Source organism: Mytilus californianus, unplaced genomic scaffold, assembly GCF_021869535.1.
Source record: "Mytilus californianus isolate M0D057914Y unplaced genomic scaffold, xbMytCali1.0.p SCAF_13, whole genome shotgun sequence".
Taxonomy (NCBI): Eukaryota; Metazoa; Mollusca; class Bivalvia; order Mytilida; family Mytilidae; genus Mytilus; species Mytilus californianus.
In genome coordinates, this window is record NW_026262615.1 from 37,004,456 (window position 1) to 37,032,278 (window position 27,823).

General features: G+C 31.0%; 2 protein-coding genes across 3 annotated transcripts in view; one reads left to right on the forward strand and one right to left on the reverse strand.

Moving 5' to 3' along the window:
- The window catches only part of LOC127723592 (U11/U12 small nuclear ribonucleoprotein 25 kDa protein-like), a 41,987-nt gene that overhangs the window by 3,439 nt on the left and 10,725 nt on the right, over positions 1-27,823 (forward strand). The gene's annotated exons all lie outside the window — the stretch shown is intronic.
- On the reverse strand, positions 4,658-27,818 carry LOC127723595 (DNA-directed RNA polymerase III subunit RPC10-like). Its single transcript, XM_052230285.1, has 3 exons — positions 27,656-27,818; positions 6,918-7,005; positions 4,658-5,052 (listed from the first exon to the last, which is right to left on the reverse strand). The coding sequence occupies exons 1-3, from the start codon at positions 27,764-27,766 to the stop codon at positions 4,925-4,927; spliced, it is 327 nt and encodes a 108-aa protein (XP_052086245.1). The 5' UTR covers positions 27,767-27,818; the 3' UTR covers positions 4,658-4,924.

A 27,823-nucleotide genomic window follows, 5' to 3' on the forward strand; every position in this document is an offset into this window, starting at 1 on the left:
TTGGTCGGGTTGTTGTCTCTTTGAAATATTCCCCATTTCCATTCTCAATTTTATACTATAATTGTTTTAATTTTGATTTTATGTTTGTTTTTGTATGGGGTGTCGTTTGCAAGTTTAAATAGTTATTTGGGATCTCCCGTTCCATAAGTTATTAATTTTGACAAAGTTTACTGAGCAAGTCGGGGAACAGGTTACATTAATTGTCAATCTAAACACAACACAAAATATCATTTTATTGTGTTTAGAATCAGTATATATGCAGGTAATACATTTGACTTGATATGGATAAATAAAGCTCTTAGTGGATCATACATATAATCATCATGACAAAAATAAAAAAAAAAAAAAAAAAAACAAAGAGTGCACACGCTGAAATGTCTCGCCTTCTTTACTAACCATTGATTTTATATATGTTGATAGTCCTAAATGTAAAGCGTTACTACAACTATCACATAAACTTAACATGATCCAAGAAAATGAGGTCAAGGTCAGATAAACAAAACTGGAAATACGTGTACACCTTACAATTATTCCATACACCACCAAATATACTTAAAATGTAGTTGACCTATTGCACATCTAAGAAACAAACTTAACCAGGAAAACTTAACATTGATCAATGAACCATGAATATGAGTTCAAGGTCAGATGAACCCTGTCAGACAGACATGAACACCTTACAAGCATTACATGCTTTAAATTTAGTTGACCTATTGCATATAGTATATAAGAAACAAACTTAACCAGGAAAACTTAAGTTTGATCAATCAACCATGAAAATTAAGTCATGGTCAGATGATAATTGCCAGACAGACATATACACCTTACAATAATTCCATACACCAAATATAGTTGACCTATTGCTTATAGTATTAGAAAAAAAAAACAGACCAAACAACAAAATCTTAACATTGAGCAATGAACCGTACAAATGAGGTCAAGGTCAAATAAAACATGCCAGACTGACATGTATATTGTAAAATATTTTCATACACCAAATATAGTTGACCTATGGCATACAGTATTAGAAAAACAGACCAAAACACAAAAACTTAACTTTAACCACTGAACCATGAAAATGATGTCAAGGTCAGATGACACCTGTCAGTTGGATATGTACACCTTTTACAATCATTGCATACACCAAATATAGTAGACCTACTGCTTATAGTGTCTGAGATTGGACATGACCACGAAAACTTAACTTTGTTCACTGATCCTTGAAATGAGGTCGAGGTCAAGTGAAAACTACCTGACAGGCATGAGGACCTTGCAAGGAACGCACATACGAAATATAGTTATCCTATTACTCATAATAAGAGAGAAATTAGCAATACTAAAAACATTTTTTTTTTCAAGAAATCGCTGAACCATTAAAATGAGGTCAAGGACAATGGACAGATGACAGAGTCTGACGGAAACTTCATAACATAAGATATCTGTATACAAATTATGAAAGATCCAGGTGTTCTACCTTCCGAAATATCAAGATTTTAAGAAGTTTGTTAACGCCGCCGCCGCCGAATCACTATTCCTGTGTCGAGCTGTATGCGACAGAAGTCTCAGGCTCGACAAAAACCCGACCAAAACACAAAAAAACAGTAAACAAAACACAACATAGAAAGCTAAAGTCTGAGCAACACGAAACCCACAAAAAACCGAGGGTGATCTCAGGTGCTCCGGAAGGGAAACGGTAGATCCTGCTCAATTAGTGGCCCCCTACACCATAATTTATGGTTTATTACCTTGAATAAACAGGGCCCGTTTTTGTAATGAGTAAATGGTCCGCTTTCAAAAGCTTCCAATTGTTTCATTTTCTCATTTGGGCAAGTTTTACGATTATAAAATTTACATGACAATGGTTTAAGAATTTTTTAATGTCTTACGGTTAGATAAAAATAAATTACCAATACGCTATTGCACGATGCGTAATCACTTTATACAACCTGTCAACATATTTCATAGCAGTAACACGACGGTTGGAGCAGGATCTACTCCCCCTTCCAGAGCACATGGGATAATCACCTTTTTGGTTTTTTGTGTTACTTAATCTCTAGTTTTCTATGCAGTGATTTATTGTGATTTAGTTTTTTGCCATGGTGTTGTCAATTTCTTTTTCCAACTGTCTTGGTATCATCCGCCTTTTTTTATCCAGTAAGACTGGTCAAAGAAGAGAGACGTATTGTTGTGTTGCTTTTGTAGTATTTACTCTTCTTTGGTTATGCTCATGTAACGTTGAATGGGTCTTTAGACATACAATTTAAACTTTTCATATTTGACATGCATGTATATGTCTTGTACCACTGCAATTTACCTTTGACCTTTCAAACCCAACTCAAGGTCAAAAAATCAATTTTTGGGGTACATTTCAATTTTTTCACACTAAAACATCAAATATTTCTTTCTTTTTATGGAAATACGTATCTAGTGCACCTTAGGGTAGTCCAAGAGGTGTCATTCCCCTCTCATATAATTAATTGTGATATATATAGAAAAACCGTTCAGATCCCCTTCCCAAACTCCTTAATTGCTGTTACAAGTCTTTTCTTGGGCACTATCGGTTTTGTCTTTTTCTCTTATTGTAAAATTGTTTTCTACTACTCAAAAACTGTACAGATATTTATCTTCTCCTAAACCTTCGCTATTGGGAAAAAGACAAAAAAAAAATATAATTTAACTTTTGATTTAGAAGGCAAACAAATTTCATGTGATGAAGATGTTAAACACCTTGGTGTAACGATAGACTTTGAACTAAATTTTGATAAACATATCTCACAAATTTGTAAAAAAGCTTCAAGACAACTTAACATTCTTAAACGTATTGGCACATATTTAAACAGGTTGGGACGTCTAACAGCTAACTACTCTTTCATTCTTTCAAATTTTAATTATTGTCCAGTAATTTGGCATTTCTGTAGTGAAAAAAATACACAAAAAAAATTGAAAAAATTCAGGAAAGAGCTCTCCGCTTCATATATGAGGACTATATAAGCAGCATCGAACATTTACTTTTGACTTCTAAACTTCCATCTTTAACAATTCGCAGACTTAGAACTATTGGAATTGAAACGTTAAAAATTGTACACAAGAAAAGTCAGAGTTATCTTCATAACTTAATAAATATCAAAACTCAACGTTATAATTTTAGATCCAAGGATACAGCTGATATACCGAGAGTATGGGCTAAAATCATTCCGTTTTAGTGCTGCACAATTATGGAGTGAGCTGCCAAACCACATAAGACAGGAAAATTCTCTAATTCAATTTTCCATTTTAATACAGACTTAGAATGGCAGCTCATGCCAATGTAATGCATGCAATTAGTGCTTTGTGATTTGAGCTTAGTTTGGCTTTTTTGCTGCTTTTATGCTAAATTAGTTTGCTTTGATTTTATAATTTATCTGCATGAACAGTATTATTCTATTTTGCTTATGTGCTTGAATGCTTGCTGTTTTATGTCTTATTGTATATGTATGTATGTTAGTCTTAATATTATGTGTTTGTTCGCATGTTATTTTGTTTGTGTGTAATGTATTACTAGTATAATGTCGACTTTAAAAGCTCACTAGAGCTTGTGTTACTTTGTTTGCAATGTATGCTTTTGTTGATGAGGGTAAAGGGGCTCCAGTCATGCCATGCCACCTTCAAATTATATGCTCACATCCCTACCCCTAAGTCATATATTTATTCCTTACCATATTGGGAAGGCCTTTAGATTGTTCTAATGAATAATATACACATCTTCCATTCATACCATAAACTTTTTTTTAACAATTTAACCTTTTAACCATAAAGCATGAGATTGACTGACTGGTTGTTACTGATTAATGTCCAGTGGCAAATATTTCATGTATTTATTTCAGTGCATGGGTTTTGCTCAACGTTGAAGGCTGTTTGGTGATCTATTGTAGCTAATATTTACATTTTTATGTCTCTTGTGGATAGTTGTTCCATTGATAATCATACCACATCATTGTTATATTAAATGAAGAGCTACATTACCATTGACATATAGTACGGATAGAAGGATTTCTATTAATATAAAAATAAGGAGATATATGTGGTATGATTGCCAATGAGACAACTATCCACCAAATTTCAAATGAAGTGGGTGTAAACAATTACAGGCAACTGTACAGCCTTCAACAATGAGAAAAACCCATACCTATTGGTTGGCTATAAAAGGCCCCGACATGAAAAATATGAAACAATTCAATTGAGAAAACTAATGGCCTTATTTACAACACAACAATTTACGAAAAACAGATATGACAGACATGAACCAACGAAAACCACTGAACAACAGGCTCCTGACTTGGGACAGGCACATAAAGAATGTGGTGTGGTTGAACATGATTGTGAGTGCTCATAGCCTGTGTTTTCACCTTCTTTTGGGTTTTTATGTAAATGGACTGCTGTCTTATATTGACATACCCCACATTTCCTTTTATTCAGAGGAAGCTTTTGAAGAGCTGGTAAATGGGTTCCTTTTCCTTTTTGTTAAGTGAAGCGTGTGAAGGTATTTTGTGTCACCAATGACTACCAATTTTAATCCCTCCTTTTACAGTAAGTGGCAGTTTAGTTATAATTCAGAATATCAGCCATGGATTGAATACTCTTTCTTTTGATAAACATGATAAATATTCAGCATATAATTTTAATAAAATGTCATCATGGTCATCGAGATTGTCTTTAAAATCAATCAACTCATCACAACATAACATATAAAATATTATAAACAGTCAGAATCTCTAACATCTATTTATACACATTCATCAACAGACATCTTGTTCTATAGTCAGTCAAAATTATTGAGCTTCCACATGTCCATCTTTAGCTACATGTAAATGAGCCATTTTGTTTCACAATACATTTAGTTGTCAACTTTTCAAAAATCCTGCATTGAATTTTCAAAGAAAAAAATTCAGTCCCTCCATTGATGTGAACAGGACATGTTACAACACTTGTAGAATGTAGTCATTGGTTCGTCAGCTGATCTTGTCTGTATCTGCATGAAGAATGCTCTCTTGTGTTCACATTTTGGACATGTTACTGAAAATATAAATAGAATCATTCTGAAGATCCTTCTGCGGAGAACAGTGGTGGATTGAAAGAGGGCCTTATGGAGCTAAATATATGGTAAATGCATAGACTTTTTATATGTCCCACTCTGAACGTTGTCTAGATTCGGGACCCCCTTTTTTAAAGTCATGTATCTGCATCTGGAGACAACAAAAAAATTGTATACTTGATTTCATGTGAAAAAGGTTTTCCTTTGTAGTTCACTACAAACTTTTGTTACCTGCACTCAAGATAAAAATCAAAGATTGCCTTCATAAATGTTGATAACATGAGAGATTTATAAAAGAAAAAGATTGGTATTTGTATTTTCTTTATAAATGTTTCGCATGTTTCAAGATTCAAATGAGTTATTCAAACAATTAGTAGAGGCAGAAAAGTTCAGAATATTCAGATCTATCTACTGTCTACACAAAAAAATGCAAGATGAAAATTTAAATTACCAAAAATGGTTTAAATCATTGGTCAGCTCCTTATCATGCTTTATAGGAGTTATGGTCCCTAAATGACTTTTTTACCATTTCTCTTGCATTTTGCTTATTATTTTGAAAACTAAAAAAGAAAGACTTGAAAAAGTAAAAATATCTTCAGGACAAGATCTGAAAATTTGTCAACATGACACAAAATCAACAGTTGACTCCTAATTGAAGTTATCTCCCTTTAATGATTATTTTTACCCATTTTTGCCGAAAACTGTACATGCTGTAGTAGATAAAGAAAAATTTTAAATGGCAAAAATAATCAGCGAGACTTCGTTGAAATGCACATCTGGGTGCAGAAAAATTGTTACTGTTAGTGTAAAGGCAAGATCTGCAAATATATCAAACGTTGGCAAAATTGTCAGTTGATTCCTTATAAGATTTATTGCCCATTAATAATATTTTTACCCAATTTTGCCATTTTATGCAAAACTGTAACAGATAAAGACAAACTAACAGCAAAAACGAGTAGCAAGACATAAGATCTATACATGAGTCAAAATGCTAAAAAAGTCGTTTGACTCCTTATATGATGTTGACTTTTGGTCAACAAAGGCGGAATTCTAAGTCTACTTTTATAAAAATTATTACCACTGAATGGCAATTTATACCCATTTTTGTAAAATTTTGGGCAAAAACTATTGTAGAAAATGACAAACTGAATACAGAAAAAATTTATCAGCAAGACGGAGAAGACAAGATCAACATAAATCAGATCTCAGTCATCACGGTCGTGCATACACCTTATCGCTATTTGCCCACCATTACTGGACATCACAAAGGTAATTGCGGTAAAATTTTGACTTCACAATAGAAAATATCTGACGCCACCATGGAAAATGATTGTTGTATGACGTCACACAGATCCAGTTGAGACATACAGGCTCTTAACAACCTCTAGATCATTTTGCCTTATCACTCATTTTATACTAATTCAATAGACCGCTTTCCAGTTATGTTCTTCACCGGAAAAGTTTGTCAATTAAGGTCACCTTTACGACATCATTTACCAGATAGAGGGGATCGCCTGTATCCCTGCACTATTAAAGTTCATCAAGTGTCTAAGTGATCGGCATTATGCAGGATAAGCTAGAAATAATATTTGTTCTGTAAGTACTCAATCACATTTCCCCAATGACAGCAGTGCTGATTATCAATTATAAGAATTTAATTTGCTGAATAATTCGTGCAATATACATATAGCATCATATTTTTTCCACTGCTCGCTCAACATGAGAAGGAAGTGACAATGCCCCTAAACACATGAATGATGTTCACTAAAACCATAGTTTTTGAGGAAATGCAACGCACTCGAAAGTGGTCTATTACACTGATCTGATCACCCGTTAAACAACCTACCATCTGTAGAATCCACATTTTCCCAGGCTGACGATCCACCTAATACATCATCTACTTCTTTTAATTTTGGATATTTTCTATTTCCTATCTAAAATATATAGAAGTAAACAAGGTAAATTTAAATGTATAGGTGACCAATTAAAATACATATGAAATAAACTAGTTATATTCGGTATGTGTCTGTCTAAAATGAGGAGACTGTAATTCAGTAGTTGTTGTTTATTACTCTCTAGTCATAATTTTTTTTTCCATTTTATATTGTTTTAGCATAAATCAGTTTTCTCGTTTAAATTGTTAAATTCATTATGTCATGTCATGGCCTTTTAGAGCTTACTATTAAGGAATTGGTTTTGCTCATTGTTGAAGGACTTACAGTGACCTATAGTTGCTTACATATGGCAGATTCCATATAAGAAAGTGAAACAACTCCCATAAGCACGTTAGGCAAAAATCATAAGCAATGAACTTCTGTTTTTGAATACATGCTTTACTAATAAAGATAAAGACAATTTGACCAAAAAAAAAATTATGAGCATCATCCTTTTTAAATAAACGAAGCCTTAAATATTATGTTTCTGACATAAGATTTGACAGACTTTATTGTTTCTGACATAAGATTTGACAGACATTATTTTTTCTGACATAAGATTTGACAGACTTTATTATTTCATGTATTTCTGACATAAGATTTGACAGACTTTATTCTTTCTGACATAAGATTTGACAGACTTTATTATTTCTGACATAAGATTTGACAGACAAATTGAGTTTCTGACATAAGATTTTGACAGACTTGATTCTGACATAAGATTTTTCATACATAAGATATTTTGACAGACAATATATATTTGTTTTTTTTTACTGACATTGGAAATCAAATCCTAGTTGAAAGTCATTTTTAAAACTCCTGGAAAATACTGCAGCCTAACATCTAACAAGATTTCACTACAGGTCAAAGAACTTTAACTGTTAGCACATTCAAATGTTTCAGACATAAGAAAACAAGTTTGACAGATCTTATGTAGGAAACATATAAGTTAAAACTATTGCTTGAATAAAGTTAAATGAAAGAATCAACATGTGTTTTTTCTTATGAACAGCATGACTTACAGTTTTAACTGGCATATATTGGAACCTACAATGATTTTGAAAGTTTTTACAGCGATGTTCCTGACATAAGATTTATTGACAGACACTGAGCTATAAAGCAAGATATTTGAAAGTGAAAAAATATATATATCACAGATGTTTTTGACTAAAAAAAGTAACAAATTTGGGAACAGGGATGTTTGAATAACCAGACTACACTAGTAAATACCAGTATACAAGTGTCAATATAAAGTATTGCAACACATAAACATTGTGTAAAAAAATGGGAGTTAATTCTGTCAAAATTTTTGCATTTTTTCAACTTGTTTTAATCATTTCTACTTTAAACCGAAACAATCATATCCAAAACTTATTTTAATAATTTCTTCTAACATCATTATTCCTCAAAACATTCACAGATTATCTTTAAAATAACAGTAATTATTATTTTCATTTATTTATTCATTTTGACAGACATTTCAATTTCTTATATGGAATCTGCCATATACTTCATTTCGTCGCTGGTGAATAGTAGTCTCATTGGCAATTATACCATATCTTCTTATTTTATTATCAATGAGAGAGCAACCCAACATAGAGCACTTATTGTAATTAAATACAATCCAAAGATATCAAATTTAAAGATATTTGTACGACTTTGCCCCCAGCAGCTAGAGCTATAGAAAAACAGTACATTAACGGGTGTTACACGGACACTTTTTAGATGATACACGGACACTTTTTAGTTGTTACACGGACACTTTTTGTGAATAGAATCACTCGTGCATGATCAGTGAGTTCATGGGCACTTTAAATTTCAATTAGATTTGAACTTTTTGTTTCACCGACATATTTCTTGTCTTTTTCATTAAAATATTTACGTTGGCAAAAATAACTATATTTTTTTCAAACAATTCCAGTATATTACTATTCATATCAGTACACTAAGGGATTGACCATTTAACTTCAAAAGTGGAGTTATGTTTTTTCCTAAAAAAATATTCTGATCCCCAATTTTATGAGAAAAAAATATATTGTGGTCAATCAGATGACAAAATAATGTTCTGATTCCTGATTTTCCGAATACCGTATATAAAAGTGCTAATTTCGAAAAAAAAATATTTGGGTGATAGCGTTGATTAACTAAATCATTTTCTTACTCAGAAAAAAAACATACCCCCTTTTGAAGCTAAATGGTCGGTCCGTAAATGTATTTTTTTTTTCAATATATGGACATGAATAGTATTCTGGACAATGCTGAAAGTAAAGAAATGCTGGTACCGACATTTATATTTCAATAAAAAAGACAGGAAATATATATAAAAAAGATCAAATCTAATCAAAAGATAAAATCCCTATCAACTCACCAATGCACGATTGATCCTATAAATAAAAAGTGTCCGTGTTCAAATAGGCAGCAAATCCTGAAGAAAATCATTCAACTTATGTCACCAATTTTGGACGGTAAGCTGCGATTGGATCATATTGTGACACGTGTTTGATCCTGACCAACACTATAAGAGACATATATAAAAACCTATAAGCATAATTTAAAAAAAAAAATCCAAAATATATACCTATATATGGGTGATTTTAACAAGACAAAATCGATATTTTCATACCATTTCATTCACTAATGAAATAGGAAATTCATTCTTTTTACATTGTTATTGAATTTATATATTTGGGAGCAAACGTACGATTTTTATTATTTTTTAAGGCGGAATGGGGGAATGGAATGACACATCCTGCATGATTTCAACAAAAAAGAATCAAGCCTGTTTATTTTAAATTTACCCCCCCCCCCCCCCACACTTTTCCGTGTTCCCCCAAATAAAAATCAAATGTTAGCTTGCTTACCTCTGAAATCTTTTTCATACATTACTTACTTGCGAAGATGCATTTTTAAAAGTCTCAAATGTGTACGAAATTCATCTTTTACTTGACATGGTTCTTTTTTATGAAATTAATAGATTCTTGATTTTCTTTAGAAAAAAACTTTAGACTGAAGTGAAGTAAAAAAAAGTTTGTTTAAACTGTCTTACTGTAACTTACATTAACTGGTATATGGCCATTTAAGTTTCGAATCTGTTAAATTTTGATACCTCTTCTACATGCCGTTGAAAATGTACTACTTCTTTCTTGAAACGTCGTACAAGTCAGATACAAAACAAAGGTAACAAAGAAACAGGCCGGAAACAACCTGCCGAATAGTTTTTCTGCACTCGTAGTCAGGTCAAGGTCCTTGGCTATCGCCTCGGACCTTCACCTGACTACTCGTGCAGAAAAACTATCCGGCAACGGTTGTTACCGGCCTGTTTCTTTGTTACCTTTGTATTGTATCTAATACGTACCGGTAGAGAATGGTAGATTTTTTCAATTCATATCATAACTCTTTACTTGTTTTAATGATAATAAAATTCTAAACAAGCCTTAATCAAATAAATAACAATTAATTTCACACAGAGCATTGTCTACCGGCTCCCAAAAAAACTTAGGGACGACCATTTGATATTCTGGGGGGGGGGGGGGGGGGGGGGGGGTCCAGGAGGATTTATTTTGGATCGGTTATTTATTTTTGTAAACTAATATAAGAGGACAGATTATCTTTTTTCTGCACTATTGAAGCAAGATTTTTCATTTTCATTAAAGCAAGGGACTGATTATTTATTTTCACAACTATATTTATAATATTCGAAAACATACAATTTTTATTATAAATAATTCATGTACATGATGTATTGTCAAGTCATTATGTACCATTTAATCAGAATTAATTATTATCCTCTGTAGAAATGAATCTTCTATATCCCCCAATGTATATACATGTATTGCATACATACACAGTATTAAAGTTTGGTTGTAACTAAGGCTCTTTTAAAAGTATTGGCAAACATGTTTCGCCGAGCGGAGCGAGGCAAAATTTTTTTTGAAGGGTTTTTGAACCGCTGAAGGCCCAAGAAGCTATAGAACAAATGATGCAAAATCATGCCTTCTGGGTGTTCCCCAGACCCTTTCTTAAACTGAAAATGCAAGTTCTGTTTTAATAATTTTATGACAATATTTTGGTCTCAAAGCAAAATCACGTTATAGATTCAGTGTAAGACTTAAGTTTCTAGGAACAACATCAAAAGACAAATATGCATGATAAAGCAAAAATGTAATTCACATAGTTAAGTCTGTGGCTGCTGTGTTTTTTTAAACTCATAATCAAGTTAATAATAAAATTACTAAATTACAAAATGAATGCAACACTAACAGAATGCAGAAGGGCAATCAATGAACAAAAGACAAATAAATAAGAAACATTGATCCCCAAAAATCAGGGGCTACGTCTGAGGGAGAACAGAACTTGCTTCTTACAAGGCACTCACGGTGAACACAATTTGATATGGAGACAAGCGTTTGGTTTTGAAATTTCCTACATGAGGCATTTGTCTCAATGCAGTTACGGCCCTGATTTAATAAAAGTGAGGTAAGTGTTCCTGAAACAATTAACCTCAAGTTAAATGAAACCAATTTTCTGACATTTCAAGTATATTTAAATAATATTTATACTTTTATTACTAAAAGATATGGGAAGTGTTTCCCGATTTTTTTTTTGGAAAAAAGATGAATTTATGAAGAATCTGGTGCCATCTCATACTTTGGATTAGACCTGCTGAGTTATTTATTTTCAATACATTGCAAGTCAGGTAATTTATTTTCAAACTACCACAGAACAAACCATTTATTTTTGTGATTATCAAGGCTGAGTTATTTATTTTCAAAATCCTCCTGGCCCCCCCCCCCAGAATATCAAATGGTCGTCCCCTTACTTCACAAAAGTCAACAAATCTCAATCATGTCAATGAAAACAATTAATTAATCTTGATTTATGAATTTCAAAATTAACATGATTAAACTTTAATGTTATGCAAAAATAAATTTAATTCCAGTCATGCCAGTCAAAAAGTTACCTTTTTCACCAACGAGGGTCTGGACATGCTGGATGGGGTCCTTAATTTCTTTATTCTTTAACTTTTTAGACCATTTTTTCTGTATTCATTATTTATTTTGACCTTTATTTTCCCAATCTTTATATTTCAGCACCCCATTATTCTCTATTCTTTATTTTTTTGCCTATTTTTTCTATATTCTTTAATTTTTTTGCCCTTAGTTAATGTTCTGCACCTTCATGACCTTTAATAAAGGCTTTATCATGTATGAGGGTGTGGATGGGGGTTTACAGAATAGAGAATAATGGGCAAAAAGTATAAAGAATAGAGAAAAATGGACCAAAAAAATAAGCAATAGAGAATAATGAGGTACTAAAATATAAAGAATAGAGAATAATGGGCAAAAAAAATTAAAGAATACAGAAATGAAGTACCCTCCATCCAGACCTTCATGTATATTACCCATTATTCTCTTTTCTGAAACCCAATCTAGACCCTCATAAATATATGAATTCAAAGTCTGTCTATACTTCTTTACTAAACTCCTAGAAAACCTTTATTTGAAAGAAAATTTCCACAACAGACTTTGAATTTCAGACAGCAACCTAGTTAAAATAATGATGATGCCTTATTTGGATTGATTTATGATTGATTATGATAGTTTGTTCTTGTGTTGTGTTGTTAACAAAAATTACTCTACATCACTGTCCCAAGTTATGGGAAGCTTGAGTGCTCAAAATCATATTTAATCGCGCCACATTCTGTATGTGCCTGTCCAAAATCAGTTGTCTGTAATTCAGTTGTTGTCGGGTTGCTGTTGGTCATATATTTTTTTCAGTTATTGTTTTGTTGTAAATCAGGCCATTGTTTTTTTTCATTTGAATTGTTTCTTTTAACATGTAAAGGGTAAACCAAACGTTAGGTTTTGCACCATAGACTCAAACTTTAAATCTGTCACCAAGGTCCCACAGAGCACTGTTAGGTAAGGGGGAGCTAACTTGTATGTGTTGGAACCAAGGGACAGAGGGTCAGTCTATCGCTAGACTTAATGTTCTGATAGGCATAGCTAAAACGCAAGGAAGGTTTTCATAATTTAATTAACGATAACAATTTAGATGAATGATGATAACAAATCAATCAGTAAACAATGCCAAATAATAATAATCTAATTAAAGTACAAAGTAAAAAATCAAAATATCAACTCCAAAGTAAAACTATTTCTCCTTACAATGTAAAATGTAAAATAAATGCCAAAACTACTAAATCATAAAATGAACTTAATCTCAAAATCTAAATGTAAAAGTCTCAAAAATAAAAGATTCTCAAAAGTATTTTCCAAAGTTAAATTATGAGTCGGAGATAAATTTTGTTTCAACACTAAACCGTCAACTGGTAGACTGGTAGACAGTCTTGTAGGTCCAGTATCATGACGTGAGAGGTTACGGTTCCGAAACACTGACTGTTTTCTAAAAAATTATCAAAAAATAAAAGGTGAGTCAAAAATAACATTTTTGTCTAAACACTACAGGGTCAACTGGTAGACTGATCAACAGTCTTACAGATCCAGTATAGTAGACTTTAGCAGTGCAAGTTTAGGTTTCCGAAAGGTGACTGATTTTCCTAAATTTCACAACACTATTTAAACTAAATCCAAAAATAGATAAATATATCGACATGTTAATATTACTCTCATTAGCAAAATAGACTTTAATTAACAAAGCCTAATCCTATAATGTTTTGATAAAATCTTAAACTTTCAAAATGACATTTGCTAATTACAATTAATATCTTAAAACAAAGTGCTTTGAGCAAACTGTGACATTTTGAGTATTAATGCCACAGCATAGGTAAACATCAATTAAACCAAAATTAATTAAAATTTTTACAAAATACAAATATAAAATTTTCTTTCTTAAGATAAAACATATTTTTTATCCAAAATAACACTAACACAAATATAAGCCAAATAACACACCATGACAAATCCCCTCCTAAAAAACTGAAATGGGTATAACTACTTAACACAAGTCATGTCTTCTTTGACTGTCCATGACGTTAAAATACTAAATCCCTTGGATGTGTTTTAGTTGATTTTAGTCTCTGATGCATGATTTTTTATTATTGCTTTTGGCTTTTAACTAGCTATCAGTAACTGCGAGTACTCTCAAATCGTACTTTCTTGTTTATTTGACCTGTTGATACTAATTGTGATGCTTTTTTGTTATTTAATGTTATTCAGGGTTATATCTGGTCTATATACCAGCTTTGATAAGTGTTTGGTATTACTATAAATTTTCACTTCTTCAAACTATGAACATCAAAATTATTTATTTTGTAAAAATATTTCCTTTCTCCATTTGAACTGTACAGGACTATACCTAACAAAAAAATTATTTTCATTTACATGTACCTGTGTTTAAAGTAATTGCAAATGGCTGATATTTGTGTTCAAGCATATTGTTTTTCTTAAATTGTTTAATATTTCACAGCGGTATAACATGTTACTTTAATTATTCTTCCCTTAGTTTATTTATTTTGTATTTACATTGTATCATAGATCAAATTTCTTTGTTCAGTGTATGTTCACTGGTGTTAATATGTCTTTTGATTGAGTAAAGTCATTTCAATTGATATTTTATAGTTTGTCTTTCTATGTTGTGATGTTACACTATTGTTTCAGATAAGGGTGAAGGTTTGGTACCATTAAAACGTTTAAACCCCCTGCAATTGTTTGCACCTGTCCTAAGTCAGGAATTTGATGTTCAGTAGTTGTCGTTTGTTGATAATGTTCATAAGTGTTTCTCGTTTTTTATATAGATTAGACCATTGGTTTTTCTGTTTGAATGGTTTTACACTAGTAATTTTTGGGGCCCTAATTTATAGCTTGCTGTTCGGTGTGAGCCAAGGCTCTGTGTTGAAGACCGTACTTTGACCTATAATGGTTTACTTTTATAAATTTTGACTTGGATGGAGAGTTGTCTCACTGGCACTCATACCACATCGTCTTATATCTCAGTACTTAAATTTCAAATTACTTCCATCTTTTGCTATTTAATCTGTATGGATCATGAATTTAAGTCACCTGAAATCAACAAGTTTCCCTGCATAGACCAATTTTGAGTTCTTTTTTATGAATTATTTACACCAGCTGACCCAAGATCAGTCTGTCTAAATGACATCATTGAAAAATCTACTCTTTAAAACTGTGACATAATTATAACATATATGCATTGTGGCTTCTGAAATGTACAGGAAAATGCATGAATGTGATAGTCAACTGAAAAAAAGAAAAGAATTTTATTCAAAAATTAAATCATCTTGTTTATTCTTTACTTTAGATAGAAATTTGTGGTCAAACGTAAGCTTTTATTTGGCAACAGCAGATTTTTTCGTAAGTTTTCTCAAATCTTAAATCCAAGATGTCTTAAATTGATGAAGTTAATGTCATTGCATGCATATATAAATATAACCAATACTTGGATTTTATCCTTGATATTCCTTACAAAGGAAGCTCAAACTGAGAGAAGAAGAAGCATGAGTATCTTCTAAAGATGTGTAAAAAAAAATATAGAAGACAAATCAGCATTTCTTTGGATCAAATAAAACAGCCCAAGTTTTAAAAATAAAATAAAGTATTTTTATGAAGATTATAGCAGTATGCTATATTCAGTCAGGGGTACTACTTATACAAGTGTATTTTTTTTACTTCTATAAGTAAAAAAAAAATAATGTGTTTGCATGTATATTTTTTTACTTATACAAGTAATTTTTTTTTACCTATACAAGTAAAAAAAAATTGAGTAAGAGTTGTCTTCCCTACATAGTAAACACATTTGTTAATGTTTTTTTTACTTATATAAGTAAATTTCTATTTGGCAATGTTGTTGTATAAAATTGAGACTTAAGCCTGTATTATTGTTTGAATTGTCTCCCCTAAAAATCAAGGAAAATTAACACAGCCATTGATTTCAATTTTTAATTCAACTATAATCAACAAATAAGTGAACACGGTATTGGCATAGTATAGTTTTCAAACATTTCTGACTAATGATATTAGAATGCAAAGTAAATGAAATAAGCCAAATCATGTTTCCTAATTACATTAAATACAAGCAATATTTTATATTATTTTATTCTACTGTTTTTTTGCACAATATTATAAACCAAAATTATAAAATTACGTAAAATGTTTTGTAATGGAAAGAAAATAAGTATACCAAATTAAATGGCAAGATACATATTACACAGTTAAATGTATTAATAAATGATGCACAAAAAACTAGACACCTGACTAGCAGTCACGACAGTTCAAATGAATAACCAACACTATTTTCAGACTAGATAATACATGTAATAATGACCAAATTGGACACATGTAAAAATATAAAAAAATTATGTGTAACTCAATTCACAAACATGACAAACCTCAAAGGAATCTGTAATATGTTTGTCTTTTTCCAAAAACCATTTTATATATATGATTTAAAGCCATCTTTTCTTGTATTATTTCAATAATCTCTGGAATATTTAGTTTTCTTGCATTGCTTAAAAAACAGTATTAAAAACTGACAAGACTGTGAAGGGAATTTTATATTAGTGTTAAATTGTGTGATTATATTATTCTGAAAAGGAAACCTAGATCTCTGTAGTTATAAAGTGCTTTAAAAAATAAATTCTATCAGTAATAAGTATGTCATATTAAAGTGGAAAAATACACATAATATTCTCATGCATTTGTCATGAACAGATTCTAATATACATTTTGTACAATCATGAAAATGTAATAAACTAAATACACATACTTAAATAACCCTTAAAGCTTCATTAACATTGAATAACACCAAATTATGTCAATTCTTTAGTTCAAAATTTCATAATGAGAACAAGATCAACATGATAAATTCTTTTACTATTAATAGAAAATTTGTAAGAAAAAAACCCAACCTTTTTGTGATTTAAAATCTAAGGATAGTTAATATTGGATGCAAAAGTAGAAATATAAATATTCTTAATTTGGCAATGATATACATGATATATATATATATAAAAGACATTTCAATGATAAAAATTGAATCCCCAAGACTATTAGCAAAAGATAATTATTGGAGTACACTAAAATCCCAATAATTTTGAAATATGAGCTTGACATGGTAGAATATACATAAAAATTAATCAAGACAAAACAAATCGAAAGTTCTTGAACTAATAAAAGCGGAGCACATTGCATTTGCACATTTGCACCAATTTATAAAAAAATGCAGTTTTTCATTTGCGCCAAAATATACTACTTTCATGGGACTTCTGCAACTTTCACAGATAACACATGTCAGAAAAGTTGAAATATACATTTCCTCTGAATTAAAAGCTCAGATAAGAAATTTTAATATATTTTTTCCTTGTGATAAAGTATTAAGTTTGTACTCAAATAAAACTGAGTCATGGACTTTTAAAATTATGTACTGTAGTGTTTCCATGATTGTTGTAAAAAGATGTATATTATTCAGTTGAAGATGTTCAAACAGACCTTTAACACCTTTTCAAAAAAATTTTTTTTTTTAAATCTAGATAGGGTGCCTCCCCCCTGACAAATGCCTGAGGTCCCACCTAGATATGCCTCTAATTTCATGTTGACTGGATTTCAATTAATTTATTCAATAAAAAACTCAATGATGCTATACATATATTTATAGTATCTGCCTGTGTTATTGGTGTTAATGAAAGTTATGTAATTCAGCACAAATGAAATATGGTCATTATTTTTGGCGCAAATGAATTGCTAATTTGGCCAAATGTGATAGGTGTTAACTTTTGAGACAACAGATGCCAAGTGAAATGAATGTTTTAACTAAACACACACCAGAAACCAGGGGTACTAAAGGCATATAATAAACATAATAAATGTCAATATGTGGTATATCCCCCCCTTCCCCCCAAAAGAAGACAAAAGTTAATGACACTCAAAATTCAACAAATTTATATGAAAACCTGGAACCACCTAATTGAACCAAGTCTGTCTGACAGTCAGGTGGTTGTAAAGATTTAATAATGTCCTTTTCCATGATGAAATACTTTATTTCATCTAAAGCCCAGCTTGCACCTTTTCTTCTAAAAAACTGGCCCCATACACCAGAATCATCTATGTCAGTAACCTGAAAAAGAGGTAAAGACTTCTAATATACTATGAATTGCAAATATCCTAAGTAATCAATTATCAGATTCACTTACAGACAAAACAGATGGACTCCTAGGTAATATAACATTTGTATGAGTTCAGGTGGCATGTGATAAACTATCAACATTAAATTATTTATTTTTTATAAAAAAAGAGCCATTTTAATTATCTTAAATTATATCTAACATTAATTAAATAAAAATATTTATTGAGATAATATAAAAAAGAGAAAATCATATAAAACTAAACTAAAGAAGAAAGCATGATGAATCAAATGCAATTCCTCCCCTTAAATTTCATTTCATCTTGTTATGTATCTTTACTTTAAATCCAAAATTGGTAATCTATATACACAAAATTAAGTCACTGTAAGTCATAGTCAGAAAATATTAAATTTTTGTAAGAGGCTGAGAAACCGTGGAAAGGCGAGGTTTTAATGAGCAGGTAAAGATAAATGAGAATCAAGCACATTGGGAAAAGTGCTATTAAAAGCATGCAAGTTAAATGGTTAAAAACCTTAAATCAAGCAACTAATGAATATATATTAACAGATTTTCAGGTTCTAAAAATACTGAAATGTCTAGTAATTTGTACCAAAAACAGTTTTTATTAAAACTTACAATAGCAGGAAAATCCGTTTTACCATTGGTAACTTTGATGTGTTCTCCAATACAAAGCCTATAAAATAATAAAAGATAAACATTTGGTTATTTTATTTTTTTTTTAGTTGTCTATCATGTCTCTCTAACATGTCTTATACAGAAATGTTTTTTTTTTTTAATTCTGTCGAAAAATATAGGCAGATCACCATTACATGTATGTCAGCTAGACTGATTTTTCGATATCATTTTTATCACTGAAACAACAAACAATCATTGAAATGTCTTACATTCATAATATAATTTCAGCCTCATATATAAATACAAAATCATAACACAACAACATTAACATGAGTAACATAACAGTTGCTTGATAAACAGCTGCGCTATAAGCGCATGATACGCCCGTCATCTTGTGAAAAAAATATAATAAATGTTTTTGGAATAACGCAGTGTTGTACAGAATGTCATGCTAAGTATAGCATGACTCATTCCTTATTCCCGTTCAATAGCAAGTTTATATACTACAAAAATTGCTAACAACATGTTTTACATGTTTTATAGATACCAAAAAACTCATTAAAAAAATCAATAATACAAAAATAAAATAAAGAATCATCACAAAAAAGTTTACGGATCTTAAGATCAACATAACTAACAAGTGTGTAAAGTTTTATGCAATAATCTTGAATAGTTATGAGATATGATGCGACGTGAAAAAACACACCCCCCCCCCCCCCTTTTTTTCAAAAAAAATGTCTATCTCGAAAATAAAATATTGAATCATCACCAAAAAGTAAACAGATCTTTAGATTAATATAACTAGTAAATGTGTAAAGTTTAAAGCAATAATCATAAATTGTTTTTGAGATACGGCGTGATATGTTGAAAAAACGGTCATTTGTATATCATATGTCACATGACGTAGAAAAAAAGATTGTCTTTACCTCATAATTTGGTTTTTATTCATGTTCTCTTCCTGTTTTTTTCCCTCCTTTTCATCATTCTTGTTCTCAGCAATTTTTTTCCCTCCTTTCCTTCATTCTTGTTCTCTTCCAGTTTTTTTCCCTCCTCTCCTTCATGCTTGTTCTCTTCCAGTTTTTATCCCTCCTTTCCTTCATTCTTGTTCTCTGCCTGCCTGTTTTTTTTCTCCTTTCCTTCATTCTTGTTCTCTTCCAGGTTTTTTCCCTCCTCTACTTCATGCTTGTTCTCTTCCAGTTTTTTCCCTCATTTCCTTCATTCTTGTTCTCTTCCAGTTTTTTTCCCTCCTTCCCTTCATTCTTGTTCTCTTCCAGGTTTTTTCCCTCCTTTCCTTCATTCTTGCTCTCTTCTGGTTTTTCTTCCTCCTTCCTTGTTCTAGAAAATAAAAAGTGTTATATTAAAGTATGTGTAATTTCCGACTGCTGTAAATGGTGTTGCATCTGCCTCCACATACATCCAAACATTACGATTTCTAAGATTTGTAGTATTTTGAAGATTTGGTGCTTTTTAAATGGTTTCTAGGTTAATTCTTTCTTCTATATTAATCTAGTAAAGTATGTATACATAATATTTTTACTTGTTTAAGTAATTTTTTTTTACTCAAAACTTATTCTTAAATAAGACGGAATTGAAATTTTGCCTTGATATGACTTGTCTATTTCAATAAGCCTGATCAAAGATATGCAATTTCAGAAAAATGATATATTTCAATTTTATTTTGAAATAATGAGTGTAGACAATACCATTTAAATGCACAAGACTATTTAAAAATTTTAATTGACCTGAAAAACTTGTAAAGTTACATACATAATATTTTTACTTGTTTAAGTAATTTTTTTTTACTCAAAACTTATTCTTAAATAAGAAAGACAGTATTGTAATTTTGCCTTCATATGCCTTGTCTATATCAATTAGCCTGATCAAAGATATGCAATTTCAGAAAAATGATATATTTTCATTATAATTTGAAATAATGAGTGTAGATAATATCATTTAAATGCACAAGACTATTTAAACATTTTAATTGACCTGAAAAACTTGTAAAGTTACATACATAATATTTTTACTTGTTTAAGTAATTTTTTTTTACTCAAAACTTATTCTTAAATAAGACGGAATTGTAATTTTGCCTTGATATGACTTGTCTATTTCAATAAGCCTGATCAAAGATATGCAATTTCAGAAAAATATTATATTTCAATTTTATTTTGAAATAATGAGTGTAGACAATACCATTTAAATGCACAAGACTATTTAAAAATTTTAATTGACCTGAAAAACTTGTAAAGTTACATACATAATATTTTTACTTGTTTAAGTAATTTTTTTTTACTCAAAACTTATTCTTAAATAAGACGGAATTGTAATTTTGCCTTGATATGACTTGTCTATTTCAATAAGCCTGATCAAAGATATGCAATTTCAGAAAAATGATATATTTCAATTTTATATTGAAATAATGAGTGTAGACAATACCATTTAAATGCACAAGACTATTTAAAAATTTTAATTGACCTGAAAAACTTGTAAAGTTACATACATAATATTTTTACTTGTTTAAGTAATTTTTTTTTACTCAAAACTTATTCTTAAATAAGAAAGACAGTATTGTAATTTTGCCTTCATATGCCTTGTCTATATCAATTAGCCTGATCAAAGATATGCAATTTCAGACAAATGATATATTTTCATTTTCATTTGAAATAATGAGTTTAGACAATACCCCTTAAATGCACAAGACTATTTAAACATTATAATTGACCTGAAAAACTTGTAAAGTTACGTACATAATATTTTTACTTGTTTCAGTAATTATTTTTTACTCAAAACTTATTCTTAAATAAGAACAATGGAATTGTAATTTTCCCTTCATACATGTCATATGACTTGTCAATTTAAATTAGCCTGATTAAAGATATGCAATTTCAGAAAAATGATATATTTTAATTCTAATTTGAAATAATGAGTGTAGACAATACCATTTAAATGCACTAGACTCTTTAAAAATTTTAATTGACCTGAAAAACTTGTAAAGTTACATATATAATATTTTTACTTGATTAAGTAAATTTTTTTTACTCAAACTTATTCTTAAATAAGAAAGACAGTCATGACAGTATTGTAATTTTGCCTTCATATGACTTGTCTATCATGTCTATTTCAATTAGCCGGATCAAAGATATGCAATTTCAGAAAAATGATATATTTTCATTTTAATTTGAAATAATGAGTTTAGACAATACCCCTTAAATGCACAAGACTATTTAAACATTATAATTGACCTGAAAAACTTGTAAAGTTACGTACATTATAATTTTACTTGTTTAAGTAATTTTTTTTTACTCAAACTTATTCTTAAATAAGACAACCACTGAACAACAGCATGAACAGGCTCCTGACTTAGGACAGGTGCATATTTAAAAATTTACAATGTGATGATACATGTTTGTTTTTTAAATCTTTTGTGGATAAGAAATCAAAGTAATTTTTAAAGTTTAAAATCATGAATCATCAAGTTACACAAGCTAATACAAGAAAAAGCTGAAAGCAGCCTGTTTTTATACGACCGCAAAAAAATTTTTGTGGTCGTATATTGGTATGAAGTTGGCGTCGTCGTCTGAAGACACATTATTTTTCGCACTCTAACTTTAGTTTAAGTGAATGGATCTCAATGAAATTTTACCATAAGGTTCAATACCACAAAAGGAAGGTGGGGATTGATTTTGGGGGTTAAGGTACCCACAGTTAAGGAATTAGGGGCCAAAAATAAGAATTTTTGTAACTTCCAGACATAACTTGTGTGTAAGTGTATGGATCTCTCTGACATTGTACTACAAGGTTCCGTATCACAAACGGAATGCTGGGATTGATTTTGGGGGTAATTGCCTCCAAATTTCAGGAATTAGGGGCAAAAAACAAGCATTTTTCTAGTTTCATGACAATAACTTGTGTGTAAGTGTATGGATCTCTCTGACATTGTATCACAAGGTTCCATATCACAAAGGGAATGCTGGGATTGATTTTGGGGGTAATTGCCTCCAAATTTTAGTAACTAGGGGCCAAAAAGGGGCAAAAAACAAGCATTTTTCTAGTTTCATGACAATAACTTGTGTGTAAGTGTATGGATCTTTATGAAATTGTACTACAAGGTTCCATATCACAAAGGGAAAGCTAGAATTGAGTTTGGGGGTAATTGCCCAAAAAGTTTAGGAATTTGGGGCCAAAAAGGGGCCAAAAATAAGCATTTTTCTAGTTTCCAGACAATAACTTGTGTTCAAATGTATGATTCTCTCTGAAACTGTACTGCAAGGTACCATACCAAAAAGGGAAGGCTGGGATTGATTTGGGGGGTAATTCCCTCAAAATTTTAGAAATTAGGGGCCATAAAAGGGCAAAAACAAGCATTTTTCTAGTTTCAGGACAATAACTTGTGTGTAAGTGTATAGATCTTTATGAAATTGTACTGCAAGGTTCCATATAACAAAGGGAAAGCTGGGTTTGAGTTTGGGGATAATTGCCCTAAACGTTCAGGAATTTGGGGCCAAAAAACAAGCATTTTTCTAGTTTCCAGACAATAACTTATGTTCAAGTGTATGGATCTCTCTGAAATTGTACTGCAAGGTACCATACCACAAAGGGAAAGCTGGGATTGAGTTTGGGAGTGATGAATCATAAGGGGGTTCAAAAAATTGGGGGGGATTTTTTTTTCCTTTTTTTTCTTTAAAATTTTCCATTTTAAATTGGTTATTTCTGATTTATATATAAAAGCAAATAATAATGATATGGTTTGAATAGGTAAATTAAAAATCTTTAAGTTCTTAGACCACTTTCATTCTGTGTGAGAAACCTATGCTGTGTCAAATATTTAATTACAATCCAAATTCAGTGCTGTATCAAGCTTGAATGTTGTGTCCATACTTGCCCCAACTGTTCAGGGTTCAACCTCTGCGGTCGTATCAAGCTGCGCCCCAGCGGAGCATTTTATTTTACTTGTTATTATGTCATGTATGTAGGAGTAAGTTAAAGATTTACAATGTGACTCAGACTCAACCCCCTAAGGATTCTTTCCTGCAGCTACCTTGTTTCACATTTCAATGTTGACATGAATTTGTTTTCTTTTGTTAATAACTAAACCCCTTTAGTTAAAGCATATATATAAATAAGAAGATGTGGTATGAATGCCAATGAGACATCACAATGTATAAAAGGTTAAAAATTATAGGTAAAAGTATGGCTTTAACACAGAGCATTAGCTCACACCCAACAGTGAGCTATAAAGGGCCCCAAAATAACCAGCCAGTGTAATACAATTCAAACATGAAAACCAACGGTCTAATCTATTCACAAAACGAGAAACGAGATACATCTATGAAACAAACCAACAAATGACAACCAATGAACACCAGGTTCCTGACTTATGTAATATATGCAGTGGGTTTGAACATTTCAACTGACGCAAACCTTCACCATAACCTGAGACAGTGTTGTAAAAATACGACATAAAAGGACACACTATAAAACATTAATTGAAAAAGGCTATAACCCATCCTGGTTGAGGTCAAATTGAAGTTCGCCTGAATAGGAATGCTAATGAGGTTGAATTATTCAATTGCAAGATAATAATTAGTCAGCGATTTATTCAAGATTATTTCAATATTCTACTCTCATTTACGTTTGAAACCAAACCTCTTATTTTGATTTTAGTCAACTTCACAGCCATGACAGCCTGACATTAGTGCCACTTTAAATTTTTTGTAAAAAGGAAGTTTTCAAAGTCCCTTTCAAAGGGAAAAATGATGAACCCTTACCCATATCAAGTTAAGACAAGAAATATTTGATGCAACCTGCATAATGTTTTTTACTTGTTCGAGTATTTTTTTTATCTTACTTCTGGGTCTTAAGTCAGGTAAGTATTGGAGTAAAAGATCTAAAATGTAAAATGTCGGGGTTACCAAATAGCCAAGTGTACCCAGATTGCCAACCCCCTTTTATTTTGTTACTGCAAATTCTGAAGGGAAATTTTCTTGTGGGGATGAGAGAAAAGTTAAGTGGCTTTAACAGACAAGAAAAAATGTTGTGCACTGAAGTCTTGTTTAGTCTATTCACTACCTGTGCGATTAGGGTTCCCCTCTGAAATCACAGATTCACACCACCTCTGAGTCGTTGCTGGCAGAAAATCAGTAAGGGTATATTTGCCATATGTATGCGTAAAAATACTTGTAATAAAATTGAGAATGGAAATGGGGAATGTGTCAAAGAGACAACAACCCGACCATAGAACAGACAACAGCAGAAGGTCACCAACAGGTCTTCAATGCAGCGACTTATTCCCGCACCCGGAGGCGTCCCTCAGCTGGCCCCTAAACAAATATATTTTTTTACTTAATCCAGTAATGTTTTTTTTACTTAATCCAGTAATGTTTTTTTACTTAATCCAGTAATGTTTTTTTTACTTAATCCAGTAATGTTTTTTTACTTAATCCAGTAATATTTTTTTACTTGATCAAGTAATGTATTTTTACCTAATCAAGTAATTTTTTTTTACTCAGTAAATAATTCTTAAATTCTCAATATAAGTTTTTCTTTCACGTGCATGATGTGTATGATTATTTTGTGGATCACCAAATGTTTACAAAAAGTTCCAAGACATCTAAATTATATTAATCGACAGCACAGAAATCATATGTAAAGGATAAAGGTGCAAAATTTCTGTTAAGTCCAATACAAACATGATCTGACAGAATAATACCAATAATACTTATTTTTAACATGATTATTAATTAATACCAGACCTACGTGCAATTATAATACAACTTTTAGCTATTTGTCCTCCTTTACTGGACATGTTACATTTTCCCGGAAAATTTTGACGTGAGAAGCATGACAAGAGAAAATGTCTGATGCCAAAAAAGAAACGTGATTGTTGTTTGACATCAATAGTTCGTGTCACAGATACTCGAATAGAAAAAGGTCTATATAACATCCTTATTTACTTTGTAAACAAAGGTGTGTTCTAATTTGCACAAAATATGTTTGACACACGCTCTTAAAAAAAATTAACAATTATATAATGCCTATACCAGTAAACCCATGTTTGAAATTCTTTCAATTGTGTAAGACTAGTTATTTACTTTGGTGAAATTATTTTATCCGAGTGACAAGTCTGGCCTTGGTGTCTCTATTACATGTTTTATAAACATTGAAAGTCCTTTTAAAAGTCAACATGATATAAATATATATTTAGGACGCTTTATACAGAAACATTTTATTTAAAACAAAATAAAATTCAGTCCTTTGCTGGGAATATGCGTTCTGTGGGAAATGAATAAATTCCACGATGATAAATATATCGCATTTACTCCCGGCATTTACTGGTATATTCACGAAATAGTTACAAGGCATCCAGAGTTATCTCCCTAAAATTCATGTTAATATTTTTTTTACGTATATACGTAAAAAAAAACTCGAAGGGTGGGTGACTAAAATTCACGTGCGCAATTACAAAACCTTCTTGCACAATTACAAATGCATCGGAAACTGTTGGTTCAGTAACTAAACTTTCATAGAAAAATATGACGATGTCCCTAAAAAATCCTCTTCCATTCGTAAAAATGCAAATAAAACATCACAAAATGACCCGATTTTAACCTTTCAAATCGATAAAAATCATAGTTCACTGACCTGTACCTGTTTCTTTTTCCTGAACAAGATGGATTCTGCGTAGATGGCGGTTTCCAAACATCCGGGTACTGCAGTTGATGACGATAAATGCGCGAAATTCAAAATTTTACCGATCGATCAAATTCACAATAAAAAAAATTTACGTGATTACGTTAATTTTTTTTTACTTATATAAGTACAAAAAATACACTTGTATAAGTAGTACCCCTGACTGATATTAGTTCAAATAATTATGACTTTTTAAAAGGCTAATAAATTGTTTTGCTGTGACGCATTCCTATGATGTAGAAAGACGCCACAGCAAAAAATAGATAAAGCCTTTCAAGAAATCATACAATTATTTGGACAATATGTTGTACTAGCAATAAAACTGTAGCTCTTAGGTCTTTATTATATATTTTGACAATTTGCAGACGATACATTTTTTTGTAGTTACTGGTTCCCGACCAATACCCTTTTTTTCTCATAGAAAATCCTAGACAGATAATTTTTATTGTTCTACAGACTACAGTCAGGGATATAACTGTATAGGGTTATTAGAGAAAAATAACATACATTTGTTATTGTGGACTAAAAAATCAAAGAACTGTGATAACATATGTATGTTATATGTTTCAAAGGGCCAAGCCACATCATTTGTTTTGTTAAAATATAAATTTACAAGTTCTATTGATATTATTTGTCTTTATGTATACTAAACTAAAGGGTGTTATTACAGCTTCTCTACATCACTTCAAAGCCTTTGCTCAGACATACATCATGCTTTATCACAATGTATTTTAATTTGATAATGATCAGAGCATGTAATGAGGTTCTGCGCAAGCTTCCTACTAATTCCCAAGTGTCTAATATAATAAGTTACATGCCTTTAATAACTAAGCCTTGTTATTACAGCTAAGTTTATCCCTAAAAAGCCTTGTCTCATTGACTTACCATGGTTGATGAAAAATGTATTAATTTAATTCGAAAATTAGTTATCAAGGCTATGTATTTAGTTTCTGCGCAAAGTCTTAAGAATTCTCAAGTGCCCACTAAAGTTTAAATATTTATGATTTATTTAACAAATAACAAACATATGTTACTGTAGATTTAGAAAATTTAAGGAATAAAGAGCAGACAACTCATGGAAGTATCTGTAATAACATATACAAGATATTTTCTCTAATAACCCTATAGAGTTACATATATATCCCTGACTGGACTACATGTATATATCCCAGAGTTTTTGAACTCAAAACAAAATTTATATCCTGTGGTCTATTTCTTTTATATGATTACCTTTCTGTTGATATTTTGTATATAAGGGCATGTGTTGCAAGCAAATCTGTAGCAATTCTGACCTTCCTCAACCACCAGAATATTCGCACACGTTGGGCAAAACAGCAACATATTTCGTTGTGAAAGAACAAAGTGAAACCGGAAACGACCTCATTACTACTTTCATTT